This window comes from Argentina silus (assembly GCF_951799395.1).
Source record: "Argentina silus genome assembly, chromosome: 19".
NCBI lineage: Eukaryota > Metazoa > Chordata > Actinopteri > Argentiniformes > Argentinidae > Argentina > Argentina silus.
The window spans coordinates 5,881,991-5,899,072 of NC_139673.1; the positions used below are offsets into that span (position 1 = coordinate 5,881,991).

At 41.4% G+C, this 17,082-nt stretch overlaps 1 protein-coding gene across 2 annotated transcripts in view; it reads left to right on the top strand.

Moving 5' to 3' along the window:
- Window positions 1-5,062: 5,062 nt before the first annotated feature.
- The window catches only part of kctd15b (potassium channel tetramerization domain containing 15b), a gene marked incomplete at both ends in the record, with an annotated part of 19,497 nt that continues 7,477 nt past the window's right edge, over window positions 5,063-17,082 (top strand). Inside the window, 3 exons of one of the 2 annotated variants that reach the window (XM_083691390.1) lie at window positions 5,063-5,193; window positions 7,814-7,989; window positions 13,287-13,431. In XM_083691390.1, the coding sequence (XP_083547516.1) occupies window positions 5,182-5,193; window positions 7,814-7,989; window positions 13,287-13,431 (333 nt within the window). Of the gene's footprint in view, window positions 5,194-7,786; window positions 7,990-13,286; window positions 13,432-17,082 lie in introns of those variants that run through there. The other variant, XM_083691389.1, reaches the window with a different exon arrangement.

Genomic DNA, 17,082 nt, shown 5'->3' on the forward strand with positions numbered 1-17,082 from the left:
TTCTATTAATAAACTGGCACCCTCATGCTGTCTCTGAAATAATGAACAATATGCTGCGCTGCTACACCTCAGACACACGCCAACATCAAGCAGAATGTCAAATGACTGAGAAAATGGAGCGATTGACAGGAACGGGACTCCATAAAGCAGGCATATTACTAAAAGCAAGTTCTGAATGCTCTTTTAAAAAACTTTACTCCACTTGCCAGAGGAAAGGGGAATGTTGATCAGGTGTGCGGTGCTCGGGTTAAGTTCTTGTTGTGAAGATTAAGGCAGGCGTTTCCGTGGGGCGAGTATAGTGTGCATTGTAACGTACTGTAGGTCTCCCCTTCACTATGTGAGTGAGCCGTCCTCAATAGAAAGGGTCACAAGAAACTATGGTCACAACTATGTGAAACACAAAACTAAAAACAGGTGAGTGGAGGAGGATCGTTTAAACATGAAGTAGTGTACTCACTTTTCAATCGAGCCAGTAAATAAATCATTTTTCTCCAGGCAAAGAGAGAAAAGACGTTGAATTGGGATTTAATTGAATTTTAATTGGAATTGGAATGAGAGATACAACCTTCATCCTAGCACCAAAAGAACAGAAAGAAATCTGTACTAAATCTGTATTAAAAGTAGAATTTATGCCTTGTTGTTTTCATATGGTCTGTGATTTACAAATAAAGTTTAAATCAATATTGTAAACACAGTCAGGCCTGCTAAATAGGCTACCTGGAAAATATATCTGACTATATTAGATTAAATCACAATCTGGGATTTGTTCTGCTGTTCAATGGTCATTTCATCATGATGCATCATGCATTACAATGAGCTTGTCCTCCGATTTCTACCTCCACCAGCCTCCCCTGATGTATAGCAAACAATGTAGGCCTAAATGTAGGCCTAAAGCTATACAACTATTATTTCAGTATTGTGGATTAGTCCTTGCCTCCAGAGCTCTGTCTATGAACTGGAGAGTAGTCACATTTTCGCAGCCCCATCCCTCTACATCATCCCAGAACTGTGGCAGATCGGCCATTTGGCTGAACATCGTATAATGGTTGTGACTTTAAAGATTGCTTTATGTCAGAATGTGCGTGCTGACCTAGCTGATTATCCGAATGTTGAACCTTATTCACTACAATGTTTTCAAGTATCCAGTAGGTGGTACTGTGTCACCCCTCTACAGTCAATACTGTATCACAAGAGCAGAACACATTTCTAAAGAGCACAGTGTTGGTGAACCAATGAATACCTAAGTACTGTATGTACAGTGCCTTCGGAAAGTATTCAGACCCCTTCACTTTTTCCACATTTTGTTGTGTTATAGATTCAATTTAAAACGGAGACCCTATAAAATCAGATATTAATTCCAAAATTACATGAACTATTATCCTTGCATTAAGATGGACGCATTTCAACTTATTGAGTGATTTGTTGATGACATTTTTGCATTTTAGCTCATTTTAAGAGTGTCATAGCAAAGGGTCTGAATACTTATGTACATAAGGTATTTTCTGTATTTCAAGTTTAATAAATTTACTGATATTTCTAAAAAAACCTGTTTTCGCTTTGTCATTCTGGGGTATTGTGTGTGGATTGATGGCAAATTGCTTTAATTGAATCCATTTTAAATTGAGTCTATAACACAACAAAATGTGGAAAAAGTGAAGAGGTCTGAATACTTTCCAAAGGCACTGTATAGTGTGCCAGTGGCCCAGTGACCTATAGCAACGCTGGAGGTCATATAAGGAAGTGTTATGGATGTGGTTTACAAAACTACACCCAAGAGATGAGCAACGTTGTCTGAAACCTGTAGCATATGGTAGCTCTCAGAGCTAACACATAAGCTTTTAGCTCAGCAGGTTAATGTAGTTTTGTCAAGTTTCATATAGGCAAACAAGTTTCACTCAAAAGAAAATCTTTTATTGGTAGCTATTTGCAGAGTTTTAACTTCATGTGCGGTGATTTTTTCTCAAACTCCTCGTATTCCAAGACCTCTTTTCTTATTTATGACACACATTCAATATTTGAACTAATGGAATGCCCTTTATGTTTCCTGGTACATAATATCTAAATGTCATCTCATCAAACACATGCTTAAACAACGCTGAATGCAGAGGTAACAAATTGGATGGGTGCTGTAATTTCTGTGAGTCCAATGCACCATATCCCATTACAGTAGGCTATACAAATGGATCTCCCAAGAGCAAAGGCATACAGTGTGCAGGCCTGATATGGATGGTGAGTTCCAGAATAAAACCAATAAAATTACTGACATGTCGAAGAAGCCATTCTTAAACACTTTATCAAATTAATATTGCTATAGGTTTAAGGAGATTATATAAACTGATATCAGCCTTTACAAAAGGACAAAATACTGGTAAACAGAAAAACACAATATTGGACCCTTCAACATGTCGCTCTTGGCTTCACTGTTAATGACACCTGCTTTTGAACCTCGAGGCTAAGTTATTATTCGTATTGGGTCATGCATTAATGCATACACCTCATTAACATATGATCTCAAACAGGCCTTGAAAATTCTGACTGATTCTCGTTTCACTGCATTTGTTATGACTACATTTATAACAAATCCATTCATGTAGATTGTATCATCATGTCACTAATATCCTTACTATTACAATGGATTAATATGATTTGTGTTTAATTACATGTAGCATACGCTTATATTGATATCTAAAGAATTTTAATAGAAAAGAATACACACTTATTTGATTAAAGAAAGCTGTGCCGTGGTCATATTCTACCTTGCATTGCAAGTAGGCCTATCAATAGGCATACAGTAGGCTAATCCTATCATTATCCTCGGGGGTCAGTGACTGTCATATGTTTTCGTTTAAGTGAAGGCTTTGAATTGAACACACAATCATCGTCTCGACTCGATCATGTTTGTTAAAAAGAAAAAAGCTATCACTTTTATAGACGTAATGGTAGCTTCATATTCACACACGTTGCATTCACCTGTCAAATAAATGGTCAAGAGGGCCAGATAGTAGGTCTGTTAAGTCTGCGCTGCATGCAAATCCTCAAGATGACCTACTTCTCTCTTTCACATCAGACACTCCGCTAAAATCCATAAATTAAGGAAATTAACTGATGGGGCCCGGGGCAACTTTGTAAGCTATTTAAATCTTTAAATTTACAACATCCCTGCATACTTCATGTAATTGAACTAACTCCGGGGTTGTTACTTTAATGAGAAAAAAAAAAACCAGTCTACCCTCCAGTTTGTACTCCTGAAGACAACAAATGTCTGCCAGAGGGCGAGCGTCTTGCCCTGTTAGGTAAGGGGGGCTAGGGTTCTGATGTATGGCCAATTCTGAGGGCCGTTAAAGGGGCATCCACCCCTTTATCTCGTCCTGTCTGATGTCAAACAACGTATCAGACAAGCAGGAAACAACCCCATGCACCTGACGGGTTTTAATTTGAGGCAGTCGGTCATGTGGAGTTGTTTATTGTTGTAAGCCAGCTCTCTGAAATTCACCTGTTATTCTTTCAGTAAGGCCTATTTATTTTCTTTTGACCAATAATCATTTCTCACACTGGTTGGCGCCAAATATCAAGAAACCAAATAGCTCACCACTGTGCAGGGTCTGAATTCGAAAGTACAGTAATTACTGGGTTCAATGCAACATCAATTATTCACAGTTATTTACACGCAAATAAACAAATATGCAAATAAATAAATAATCATCAAGCCTATGTGCGCACCTGCACAGGAAGGGGGAAGAAAGAACAACACTGACTTTGCGTCTCACTCTGCAACACCGATTTACATTTTTGGGCATATGTTTATAAGCTTCTATATATATATATATATAATTATATAATTATATATATATATATAATTAGCCATAACGGTATTTCATTAGAGGCCTAATGCATCTTTAAGGTAACAAATCTACTAGCGGGGCTAGCAGTCTGCCTCCCTGTTTGCATGGGAAATCTTCACGGCAGACATCTCCATCTCGCCGTGTGCTATAATTGAAATGGCGCGTTTCGCTCGAGGCAGGTTGTGAGGGCGCTTTTTGCAATAGCAGAATGCATGTCGATAGACGTCATTTGGTTTTAATGGCCTACAGGAAATTTGGCGTTACAACTGGAGACATTAGGGGAGAGAGGAGAGGGAAAATCGCCGCATGAAAAGTATTCAGGGATATCTACATTTTCAACATAATTTATTTTATTGACACTTTATCAACAAGTTATATTGCGTCTTTATAATCGCTATAAAAGTGAAGGACTCGGAATCGTGCCATGTTTTACTTATTTAGCCAGAGAATGGAAATGTGTGCCTAGCTGGAAATGCCTGGGGAAATATTACATCAGACGAAATGACAATGATTAAAATCTGCTTTTTTTCCTGCTCTAAATCTATTGAGCGACGTGACACTTGCCTGATAGTGAACTGCATTTAACCGTTACCCCCCTGTAAACCAGAACTTTAAACCGTTACGCGGAGTGCTCTATTTTTACTTTTGCCGGAAAATACGAAAAAAAAACAAAACATTAACGATCATACTCAGATGTTGTCATAATTTAGGGGAAAAGAGAGAGAGTATCACGTTTTCGTTCTAAAAATGTGCCTGGGCGCGAGTGCAGTCGAGCTAATTGTAGCCTAATCCTTGCCCCAGAGGCGTTTGGGCAGCCCGGAGCAAGAATTCTTTTTTAGCACTGCTCTGTTATTTAGAGACGGATTATTGGCTTTCTTCTTCTCATAACAGACCGGCAGTTTCATTTAAGCAAAAAGGCAGTCAAGAAGCTAAAATACGAAGCAGGATTTGACGGACTGAAATTTAAAGTGTATAGAAATAAGGACAGAAAGGGGGAAGGAGATATCTCATCTAATGTACAAGGTAAGAACGCTGCTTGCATCCTGTGTCGCTTTTGTGGAAAGAGCTTGGTCTGAACAAGTCAAGCCAACACTACTGTAGATAGATCTTTAAAGCCACAGCGACCCTTTTCAATCAATGTATGATAGATTCATGTTTTAAAACGGTTTGTGGATACAGTGTTTCGGGTTTCGTTAGAGGAGAGCGGGTTCGACTTGAGGAATGCTTTGGGTGCTGGATGGCACTATAGTTCTACGAAACTCGGGGCATTTGAAAGTGGGGACGCAGACATCAGCTGGGACTGATTGAAACTGGCACGGAATCCCTCGGACTCCCTACAATGTTTGAAACGGTATGACAAAATTAATATTAAGATACAGTATTTAAAACATTACCATAATATAGCCTATTATAATAATAATCAGGGAGCATAGGCTACCAGCTCAGTGCTCTGTCTGGGTTATTAGAAGGGATATAACTTTACCATTAGGGATGTTTTGTCCAGTGTGGACAAACGTGTGAATTCTTGTTTAGGCTGTTGGCTTTCCCTGTTTTCTTTTGAGGTTACTCTCATATTTACGCGTACAATTTACCGCTGTGTAAGCTTTTGAATCAAACGTCTCTGGATCATAATTTTGTGTTGGTATAGTGAGACGCCATATTGTGCGATTGGTAGAATAAGGTTATCCGTAGGCATCAATGCAAACTCTGTGCTCAAGAGGGCAAAAGTGTTGAAACAATGTATTTCAACGGTCGCGCGTTCTCTGGTTTACAATACATTTGACTATTTCCTAAACAATTCATGCACATTTCAATATCCAATATTGAAAGATTGAACTTTGTTACCTAATATCTTTGGTATTGCTGTAAAAATAGTAAACTCTTGTGGATGTTTCAGGTTTATTCATAGGCTACGAAATACTACAGCTAGAATTTGGTAAATGGGAAGCAATATTACAGATTGTCAGGGAACAGATGTCAGAGCTGACATCATTGAAAGGAGTCAATGGTAGGCTACTACGTTCTGATTTTGTTTTTTCATGACAGGGAAACACAATGAGTGCGTCGCATTTCCTGACTTGTATGGCCTCTTTATTTTTACATTTACCCCCCATATCGATCATATCATCTACCTTCCCTCACTCAGTCAACTCCTCCCATCGTCACCATTCTTTACCCCGTGTGTGTGTGTGTGTGTGTGTGTGTGTGTGTGTGTGTGAAAGAGAGAGGGAGTGAGTGAGTGAGTGAGTGAGTAAGAGTGAAAGAGAGAGAGACAGACGGACAGAGAGAGAGAGAGGGAGGGAGAGAGAGAGAGAGGGAGAGAGAGAGAGAGAGCTCCTATCTGGTAGGCTATATTCCCCAACATTATCATCAGTATTGGTTACTGTGGCCCATGGCTATATGAAGAGGTGGGATAGCCTCATACGCCCAAAACTTCTTAAGTCTTTTGAAGTCTTTCTTTCACTGGGATCTGAAATGTATCATCCAGCGTGCGTATTAAATGAACATTATTCCTGAAGGCTCCGTGCGTACAGCGAGGCGGGCAACACCCTGGAAAATTCTGTAGTCTCCACTCTCTGCCCTAGGCATCTCGCCTGGAGCAAAGGGCTGAATGGAGCCCTAACAACAGCCTTCTGTTTACCTTTTATGGTTAAAATAACAGCTTTGCAATTATGCGTTTGAATGGAAGAACAAGTCGATGAAATGCGTCTTTCAAGTTACAAAGATTTTGTTTATTCCCGCGACCTCCAGTACGGACTGAATAGATTTGTTTTTAATTCAAGTTATCACCCTGTAAGTTGTTTTCAAACTACCTTACCTTTCATTGACTGCGTTAACTATTGGAAAGTTTTAAAGATGTTAGTCGTCCGTTAGTAGAATGGATATCATTTGCGCATGTTTTATTTGCGCAAATAAAAAAGTGTGCCAAAGTCACTAATACAGGCCTATAGGGCTCTTATAAGAAACCGTTATTGAATTCAATTCCAGTAATTGGTTATTCAACTTGAGAAACTACGATTTCCCAATTCTCACATGCCTTAGATAGGCAACAGCATTACTTAATCAAAGTGTAACCTTGCGCCTTGGACTGTGCTTTGTGGTCGGTGCCCTGGCCTGAAGCGCAGTGTCTCTGTGATCTCCTGAGAGTAGCTACAAGAAGCTCTGGAATAGTTTGGGGAGGGATTAGTCTAATGTAATTGAAAGTCCACATGCATGAAACGGTAGTTTGCTTCCCAACTTCCCATCCTATGTACAGTAATACCCCGTCACAACAGCCAGGAGTTGTATTCTCTGCCGGTTGAACATCGTTGTAACCACGAAAGTGTTCACCTACTGTAGTTTTTCATAGGTCATAATAGGGGGAATCCGAGCAAATCTATTACAACTGTTACTTTTATATACACAGTTCAATTAGGGCTTACATTACCACCATGTAGTCTTGGAATCAACAGCCTATTTCATACTTGCCTGTATATTTTGTAGGCATACATATTGCCTAACGTTTGTTATAGTGTATAGTATTTTCATGGGGGGGGGGGGATTAACATGACAATCATGTAAGGGGGACTATGTGCATTAATGTGCATGCATGGTTCAGGAACAAAGTTGCAGAATGCCCTCGATTTCGTGCTCTCAGATTGGTGGTTGGTGTGTCTGGGCATATCACGTCTAACACATAACACGACCTTTAATTAGAATATTGCAGTTTGTTTTATCCCCCTAGAGGCTGACACCTAGCATTCCTCTTTCTGGATCCCTAATAAGCATCCTTCTATCCTCCCCTCCGGTGGTGTATGAAAAGATGCAAACATACTTAATTAGAGCGGTGGCAATAATTTGTAAGCTAAAAATGCGACCCGACAGTCGTGGAAGTGATCTGATAAGAGTCAGAGCGCGGTGGTGGAAGATACCTTCTGTCTTGAGAGTCGAGTAATTTATTTTCTATGGCTTTTCCATTTACGTGTTTTCAGGAAGGAAGAAGCATGTCACGCCTGTCTTTGACCCGGTCCCCGGTTTCTCCTTTGGCCTCACAAGGAATCCCTCTACCGGCTCAACTGACGAAGTCGAATGCTCCGGTGCACATTGACGTCGGTGGACACATGTATACTAGCAGCCTGGCGACTCTTACCAAATACCCAGACTCAAGGTAAGGATATGTCTAAGTCTTTAAGGCATGCTTAATTAACTGTATTAATCTTGTTGATTAACCTAATGTCAAGACATGACGCTCAGGGGTATTAAGCTATGCCTAATATTCACTTTTCAGAATATGTTATAACATTTGAGGAGAACACTAATATTTTTGGATTTCAATTACTTATACCAAATGTGATTGCAGCCTAATTCATATACTAAATAATGTTATTTTGTTAGTAAATTCCACCCATAAACCTCCTCAAAAGTAGTTGTAATTATCCACTGACATTTCATAAAAAATTATTTGTTTTTCTCTTGGTTTGATGTTTTTGAATAGCCTAACCAGTATTTCTATGATCATATTTAAATTGTATTTTATAATGACATGACACATGTATGATGTGTTTAGTGCTGTACAGCTGACTGTCTCATTCACTGAAATCATGCTACAGGTTGATTCTCTTGGTCACTTGACCTATGATGCACTCTATTGGATGTGCAGTCAGCACGATTAGTCACTGCAGTAACTGAAACCCTCCCTAATCCATGTCTAAACGATACACAACTAAAATGTAACTAAAGTGCATAGCATGCTAATGTAATTGATTCATGCTTGCTGTAGGAGGCATTCTTAATGCAACAGTATACTGTGGCTATATGCTCTTGTCTGTGCCTGTACTTGAGAAGGCACAGAGTCCCAGCCAAGCCAAAGTAAACATACATCCGTTTGTAGGAAAAATCTGAGAAAATGGTGACCACATAAGCCTTTCAATATTCACACAGCTCTGACAGGAAGTCAGTGTCAACTGCCTTTGTTTTGTTTATTCATAAGCAACATGATTTGCCATGTCATGAGAAATACAGTGTGCCTATAATAGGCAAATTATTATGATTGTTTTTTATGATGTCCTGTTTATTGTTGCTGTTATGCGGCTGTGTATTTGATATATTTAAGAGTGTTGGACTGCAAAGCAGGACAAGACACAGCAGGTTACTGTACATTGTAGATGTTGTTGTGGTTACTAGTACTGAATGTGTATTATCAACAGAATTGTTTGCAAGCATTTTGTTGTTAGTACATTCACATTTGTATTTCTTTAAATCAATATTAGATGCTATGGTGTTTGAGATGTTTCTCAAAAATAGGCTATGTTTCCTCTGATAGTTTGATCATTTTATATTCTATCGTCATACCATTATTAATGTAACATGTGACACTTTACAAACAAACCATACTGTACACTGGACACATAAGGCCAACAAACCATGCAAAAGGAACACACTGAGTACAGAGCTCAGAAAACAGAGCTTTTACAGTAAGAGTAATGACAGGATACCAATGTGGATGTTGGAGCTTCTGCCTCTTCGCTACAGTTCGCCCCAGGGGTGCACTTTCCACTGGAGCCAGTGAAGGAGGAGCCCTTTTGTGTCAATTAGGATAATGGCTGACAGAAAGCAAAACAATTACACTGCAATAGCCAGAGTATATGCAGTGTTTAGACGATAACCGTCAGAGTAGTAGAACTAGTCCACCTCGTTCAAACTGCAACTCGACAATTAAAAGATTTAAGTTTAAAGAATTTTAAGTTGATGATGACTTTTAATAGATTGCTCCCTTAATAATGCAGGATGCGAAAAGAAACTTAGTCTAGTAACTAATGTCGGGGCATTCATCTTCTCTTGCACAGCTCACATTAAGGGACAGGGGCCATGAAACATTGATGTGGGCTCTGTGTAGCTCATACTTAGGGAGAGCAGCTTCAGTGCTCTGTGAGAACAGAAGCTGGGGAAATTGGCCAACTATTCCTCAGACAAGGAAGCTATTTTGAAATGACCCCTTGACACTTTTCTTTTTTTTCGTTCTTTCTGGTGCGCATTACGAATGCTAAATACGGTGCTATATTCCTGTATGTGCTGTAGTCCTTTGTGTTGATCTGCTCACACGCAGTTTATCACATTCAAACTCATTAGTTCTCCCTTTTATGAATCTACTGTGTAACGTTTTAGCACTTTTTTACAGTGTTGTTTTGGGATTGACCTAGTATTTGTTAGGGAATGATGTGGTGACAGTGGATGCTTTCCAAAACTTACCTGAAAGAATTCAACACCATTCATAACTGCTGGTACCTAATGGTGCCTGCAGTAGTGGTGCTTACGATGATGACTCCCAAACAAACAAGTAATTATTATGTTATTACTGTTTAACATTTTGCCAAGTAATTACCTCGTAATTTCTGCACTGTAATCTAATGTGCAACCAAGTGTTCACTTTCTGACATATGCAGTACATTATTCATCAATAGTGTTTAAAAGTCAAGTCATGTTTGAACCTTCAGTTTTAATTTTAGAAATCAGTGCACAATCAGGATCTCCCTTCATAGCTTGGGATTCTTGAACAGAGCCAATGTATGATAGTTCTTGAAGTTTGGGTTTGATGAATGCATCCCAACACTCTCTCTGGCTATTTGTTTTCACTGACATACATTGGATGTCCTACAGTATCAAGTCAGAACTCATTGATAATCCTTGTAAGACAGCTCAAGTATCTTTCACAGTTCAGAGAGAGTGAGTCTGAGGCTGCCCTTGACCCACCCACACCCCTAGCCATGAATCCCAGTTCAGCTCTAAACTGTTAGCTGCTATTGAGCGTCTCCTGTCTGACATGTCTGGCTCCATGAGAGGCCTACCTACCGCCTGCTGCTGCTACTCTCTGCACCGTTGGGATGAGAGATCAGAGTCTCTCTCTCTCTCTCACACTGCCACACCACCTATCCTCTCTCTCTCTCTCTCTTTCTCTTTCTCTCTCTCACTGCCACACCACCTATCCCCCCCCCCCTCTCTCTCTCTCTCTCTCTCTCTCTCTCAAGGGGTGAGAAGGGGTCCGTCTTCAGGTGCTCAGGGGCCCCCCAATCAGTGATTTACCAAAGGAAACATTGAGAGCGAGGGAGATACAGAAATGGAGAAGAGAGAGGGAGAGACAGAGAGAGAGAGAGGGGGAAAGGAGAAAAGAAAAACAGGCAGCATTTTAATTGCTTTTTAAAAAAGTGGAGATGAAAAACAGAGTTTAGCCTGGAGGGGTATGGTGAAATTCTAGCTGGAAGAATTGCAAGACCATATGAGAAAGGAACACCTCGGGCGTAACAGGGAGATGAGTATTGGTTTTTTATAAAGCATTTTGCATCGATTTCCAGAGAGAAAGGGAGTAAGAGAGAGGGGGAAAGATGGAGAGAGAGAAAGAAGAGAGAGGGAGAGAAAGAGAGAAGGCTAGAGACATGGAGAAGGAAGAGAGAGGGAGAGCATCTTTGCACTGGCTCTTGATATAGTTAACTGGAAAGGAAAAACAGGGCAAATTCTACATGATAGGATTCAGTCTATACCTGATGAAGCCCTTTGATACAGGGGCTGTTCCTTTACAAGGCAATTCTTTACAAGGCAATTCAATGCAATTCGTTTCAGAGATTTAAACTGTGGAGTCAATCATTGAGATTCCCACTGCGACCCTCTCTCTGGCAGTACAGTATCTTATAACAGGATTTGACAGTTGCTAGCTAGGCTAACGCTACGGCTAAGGCTTGTGTGAATTTCACCCTCTTGTGATTTTTTTGTGTGTTTTTTAACAGTAGTGTGTTCAGCTGACCTAAAAGCTGTTAGCATGATTAAAAGGCCCACTTTTCTTGAAAAACATACTGGCTGTGGCACTGAGTGGTGAAGTTAGTCATTCACGGAGCTATTTGAGAAAGTAACGGCAGATATAGCTAGGAGCAATTCTCAATAAATGTGTCGAAAGGTTGTTTGACTCAGTCATAAAAACGGTTCGTAGGGTTATATTTGACTCTGGGCGCCAGCTTTACAAACAGGCTAGCCATGCCACACTCTGTGCTGTGTGAAATGTCATACGTCACGGCACGCGGGAAACCGTTTCACGAGGAGCTAAGAAAGCAGAATGTATCACCCAAAATACATATCCTTTGACCTAAATGCCAATTTTCAGACGTGACTTGTCATATATCAGCAAAAAAACATAAACAATGACTAATGTGGGGCTTTAACGAGCTGATTACATCAACGTGATGCGAACAGCGATGCCTTCCCCTGCCAAGTGCTGTTAATGTGAGAGAGGATAGAAATGTGCTACGAAAACGTCTCAAACTTACTCTCAAAGGATACTTGACAGAGACCTGTTGAGTAACTCCTGAAACTACAGAAGTAAAACATTAATATACAATCATATACGTATTGACCAACACACAGTGTCACATTTCTCTCCCTCACCAAATCTTTTACAATTTGACAGACACAGTGCAAGTCTGAGGGGCAATTCATTAACTAGCGGTTGGGAAAGGTACACGGTGTGGTAGGACAACCTCACAAAAGATGAGAGAAATGAGGTGTCCAAGAATATCTGCCGGCATCGTACAGAAATGCTCGGATGAAAGCTAGCATATTACTGCAATTTCCGGTCTTTGCCTTGATGAGGCCCTGTAGCCAACTTCACAGCTTACTCCTTGCTCACTCAGCGAGAGGTCAAGCATGGGATACTTGGCAACAGGTGTCTTATTACATCAAAGTTCTGTCAATAATTCATGAAAGCTCCATCTGTTGTCTTGCATTCTAATGCAAACGCTGCTTGCCGATTTTAGCGAAATTACTTTTTTGGACTAAACAAGGCGAATGTTGAATTCAAGTGAACCTTACCAGCCTTTCACAGGCACAAATCACTTGTATAGGTTGGTCTCTGTTTTCAAAAACAAAACCATATGGATAGAACTGTCATTAGTGAAAGGTACTCAAAACAACATGCAGTTTACAATCTAAATTCACAATCATAGAAATCCATTAATTGAATTTCTGTTCACTTCTTGCATTGAATCAATTTGAAATTCTGATTGTTCCTTACCCTGTCCCTGACACACATGGATATTGCTGCTGTGTCTCTGGTTATGTTCCTGAGATGTACAATGTGGTTTTCCTCTGTTTCACACACCTGAGACACTACAGTAATAGAGCTGTGCAGCTGAACTCTTGCCATTCATTTCTGTAAGTACAACCACAGACTGTGTATGTGGCTCTAATCTCCCAGCAGAAGGGACACTTCAAACAGGTCTGGAACACAGGAAATGCGCCTTAAGCCCCTTGTTTCAACCTGGATGCTAATACATTTCAGGCTTTAGCGCTAATAAAATTGAAAAATAAATGGAGGGTAATTGTTTCATGCATTTGAAGGCAGCCCCGGCCTCATTCCATTATGTGTGTGTGTATGTGTGTGTGTGTGTGTGTGTGTGTGTGTGTGTGTGTTTCAATTTTCAGAATCAGCCGCCTGTTTAATGGCACAGAGCCCATTGTGTTGGACAGCTTGAAGCAGCACTACTTCATTGACCGGGATGGAGAGATATTCCGCTTCATTCTCAGCTTCCTCAGGACCTGCAAACTTCTCCTTCCCGACGACTTCAAGGTAAGTTTGGATTGGATTTGCACACCATTATACACTGTACAGGAGGTCCTGCGTGCTGTATCGACTCAACAAACTAAGAGATCAACAAAAGACAGTTGATACAGATGCAGAAAAGAGGTGAAAGGCCCTCCCATCAGAGAAGGATGTCACTGTTACTGCCGTCTTTCATTTTTTAAGACTATAAGGTGCTGGCAGAATACACATTCCGCTGGCCCCTCTCCAATGCTTGTTGCCACAATACAACTTTAACCTCTTCATATTCAACAGCTCCTCGTGATTGGAATCGGCAGTTATTTGAAGGAAAACAAATTGAACAGAATTCGAACAAACCTGAGCCGCTGTTTCGTCAAGTACAGTGTAGCTGGGGAAAGGTGAAAACCCTGGCTAAATGGATCATTGCTCTGTGAAGTGTGTTAGAGCCCAGAGCTGTTGTTTTTCACTGAAAGTGATTTCTATAGAGGTGAGCTCAGGTGAAATAGTCGGTCGGTTGTAGTCCCTCCTTCCGCTCACGCTGAGTTCCACTCTGACAGTAGCGCCACTCTGACAGTAGCGCCACTCTGACAGTAGCGCCACTCTGACAGTAGCGCCACCCAGTCCGCCTGTGACAGACGCTCTGCTCTGGATACAGTGGTACTGGACTGTAAAAGCATGGCGGCAGAGGACCCGGCTTGGGAGGGAACTCGAATGCAATGCAAGTGGAGGCAAGATTAACATGGTCTTGAGTCTCGCAGAAGAGGCTGCAGGTGATGTCTACAGTGCATCCCTCCCTCTTTCTCTCTCACACACACACACACACACACACACACACACACACACACACACACACACACACACACTGTATACAGTGTTGTTATCTGGGCCACTGGAGCTACTTTGGTCCATATTAGACCACTGTGGCTGCACACACCTGGCTCCTGTTTCAGTGTGCGCATGAGGAGACTCCCGCGATCCGCTTGGCACAACAACCGGCCCTGGAAACATACACATATTACTGCTGCTAGGTTACTGTCCCCCAAGCACAGCAAAGCTGTGGTGTCAGCAGTCAGACATGGAATCATGCCACATCCCTCTGTGATGTATCTGCATGAATGGAACTCAGAACACCCATTATGATCACTTTGATGAAGAAGCATTCCATAAACACATGAGCATTTATGAAAATGTACAGTTCTAATTGGTTGACACTGATCCGATGCGGTTCAGCCGAATACCTTAAGTTTATGCTATTATAGCAAAACGTACCACAATGCGTCTTTTCCTGTGGGCTTAATTAAAGCCTCAAATTTTCGGTCAAATGACAGGTGGGGTCAGTTTGGCTGACTACCGTACACAACAAAGCAGTTCTCATTCACTCCTATTCTAGACAGTCCAAGCAGCAACCGAATGCCAACAAATGCATACAGTATCACACAGTACAGTAGAAGACTTAATCATTTCAACTGATTACATTCCCTTGGATCAGCCTCTGTGTTGTTCTGCATACCTATCAATTTGCGTTGAACGGGGGGGAAAAAATGCAAATAGTGTGGGGCGGAATTGAGCATGTCCCTATCTGAATACAATCAGGCTCGCCGTCGCCTCGGGCCGGGCTCTGTTCCGCTGGCAGCCATGGCACTGTGTGTTTTGCTAAATCAATGTGAAAGTCTGAGCAGAATAGGGACACAATATTCAGCATATATCAGTTGAACCGCAGTATTAGTCATTAATGCGCCCCTCATTACATCTTTTGTTATTCAGACTATACAATTAATCACAAGTGTGTGTAAGCAATGCTAAGTCAAATTAGGGCATGGTCCTTAACCATTCCAGTTTGTTTTTCCCCCCCCAAGTTAATATGTATCTTATTATAACAATAAGCTTGGTTCTCAGACGTATCTTATACTTTTAAGTTCTGGCTTCCTGTGTACATAGTGGTAATAAGAAAACACACACTTAGCGTAGAGCATGAACAAAAGAAGCTTTTATCTTTCTATGTTCAACTATGTGTCCATAAACATTGACTCCCATGAGATATCCTAACCAAAAACCTATCCAAATAATAAGAAAAAGTCAGTAAAGTGAAAGGCATGGCTCTTACCTGTATTCAGGGAAGACAGAACTCAGGCCTGGCATTGTAATCTATGGTGCTATCAGGTGGCTTAATGTTCATGAATCCTCCCACAACCAAGTGTGATCGTATTCCACTAAATCAGCTGTCTTTGTCTTGTTTAGGTGTTTCTACAGTCGGCTGCTCAAGGCTTTACATTCCCCTAAACCATATTTCCCCAAGGCCCACAACAAACATTTCCCACAAAATCCTATTTTGTCTTAAAGGGACACTCCCTCTTAAAGGGACATAAAACAAAAATGCCACAGACATAGATGTACTAGATTACCCTGTGAGGCGTATCCAATGACACATGGCAGATACAGGACCTAGAAAGTAAGGAAATTAAGCACACATCGAATGGTTTACCTTGCAAGGGCTTTTGACGTGAAACCAGTCATGTGTAATGGAATGTGCCTAACACTTCACACTTGTGTCACTGTCACATTTTGCCGTCCATTAAAAGCTCTTTACAGTGCTACCCAGTTGCCAGTGTTGGTGTAGTGCTGTAGTGTAAAGGCTAATTGAATTCACGTTATAATCCAAACCTCCCATGGTCCTCTTAGGTGTTGTGACTCTTTGGTGTTGCCCATGGTCCTCTTAGGTGTTGTGACTCTTTGGTGTTGCCACATCACATGTCCTCATCATATGACAGTATGTTGGGGGTCAGTATTGCGTGAGGCATCCTTCCGAGAAACTGCAACTTCTGATTTTGTTGTGTTATTTACTGGTGTTGGATCAAGTCATTGGTCTCTCTTTGTCTGTGCTCCCTCTCTGTCTCTCTCTGTCTGTGTCTGTCTGTGTGTCTGGGAGTGTGTGTGTGTGTGTGTGTGTGTGTGTGTGTGTGTGTGTGTGTGTGTGTGTGTGTGTGTGTGTGTGTGTCTTTCTCTCTTTTTCTCTCTCTCCTCTTCTCTCATTCCCTCTATCCCTCCCTGCGTTGTTGCCTTGCCAGTGGGCGATCAGGTCGCATCATTATTTTGGAGCTCAACCGGCCTGTCTGGACACAGGATTGCGGGATGAATTGTCTCTCAGAGCTGGCAGCAGCCAAGACAAGAGCTGTTGGGCCTGTCTCCCTCTCATCCTCACACTGCAGCGCTTAGGATTAGTCCTGTTGTTTTCTACGCACGGCTCAGGATGACTAAAGTGCCTCGCAGACAGACCCCTGTTAAAAATATATCCATCCGTGGCTCCAGACCTGTGAAGGGTGCATGGAGCAGCACTTTGATACAGAGAGCACCCCGAAGGGGAAACGTCTCTGTATGCATTTTGTCAGCCGCAGTGAGAAGGCCGAGAGAGACAGAGACAGAGAGAGAGATAGAGAGAGAGAGATGGAGAGAGAGAGAGAGAGAGAGAGAGAGAGAGAGCAAGAAGGAGGGTGGAAAAAAAGGGACCAATCCCTTCACATTCTGCAATCTTAAATATTAGAAAGTCTGTTTAAGATGTGTTGCGTCACCGCTCTCTTCAGCTGGAGTTGGTTTTGGGTGTCAGTCCTGTTCTTCAGACGGGGTGGCAGGTGGAGGGGTTTGAATGAGGGGTTAAGGGAAGGAGGGTTTTCATGTATAAGG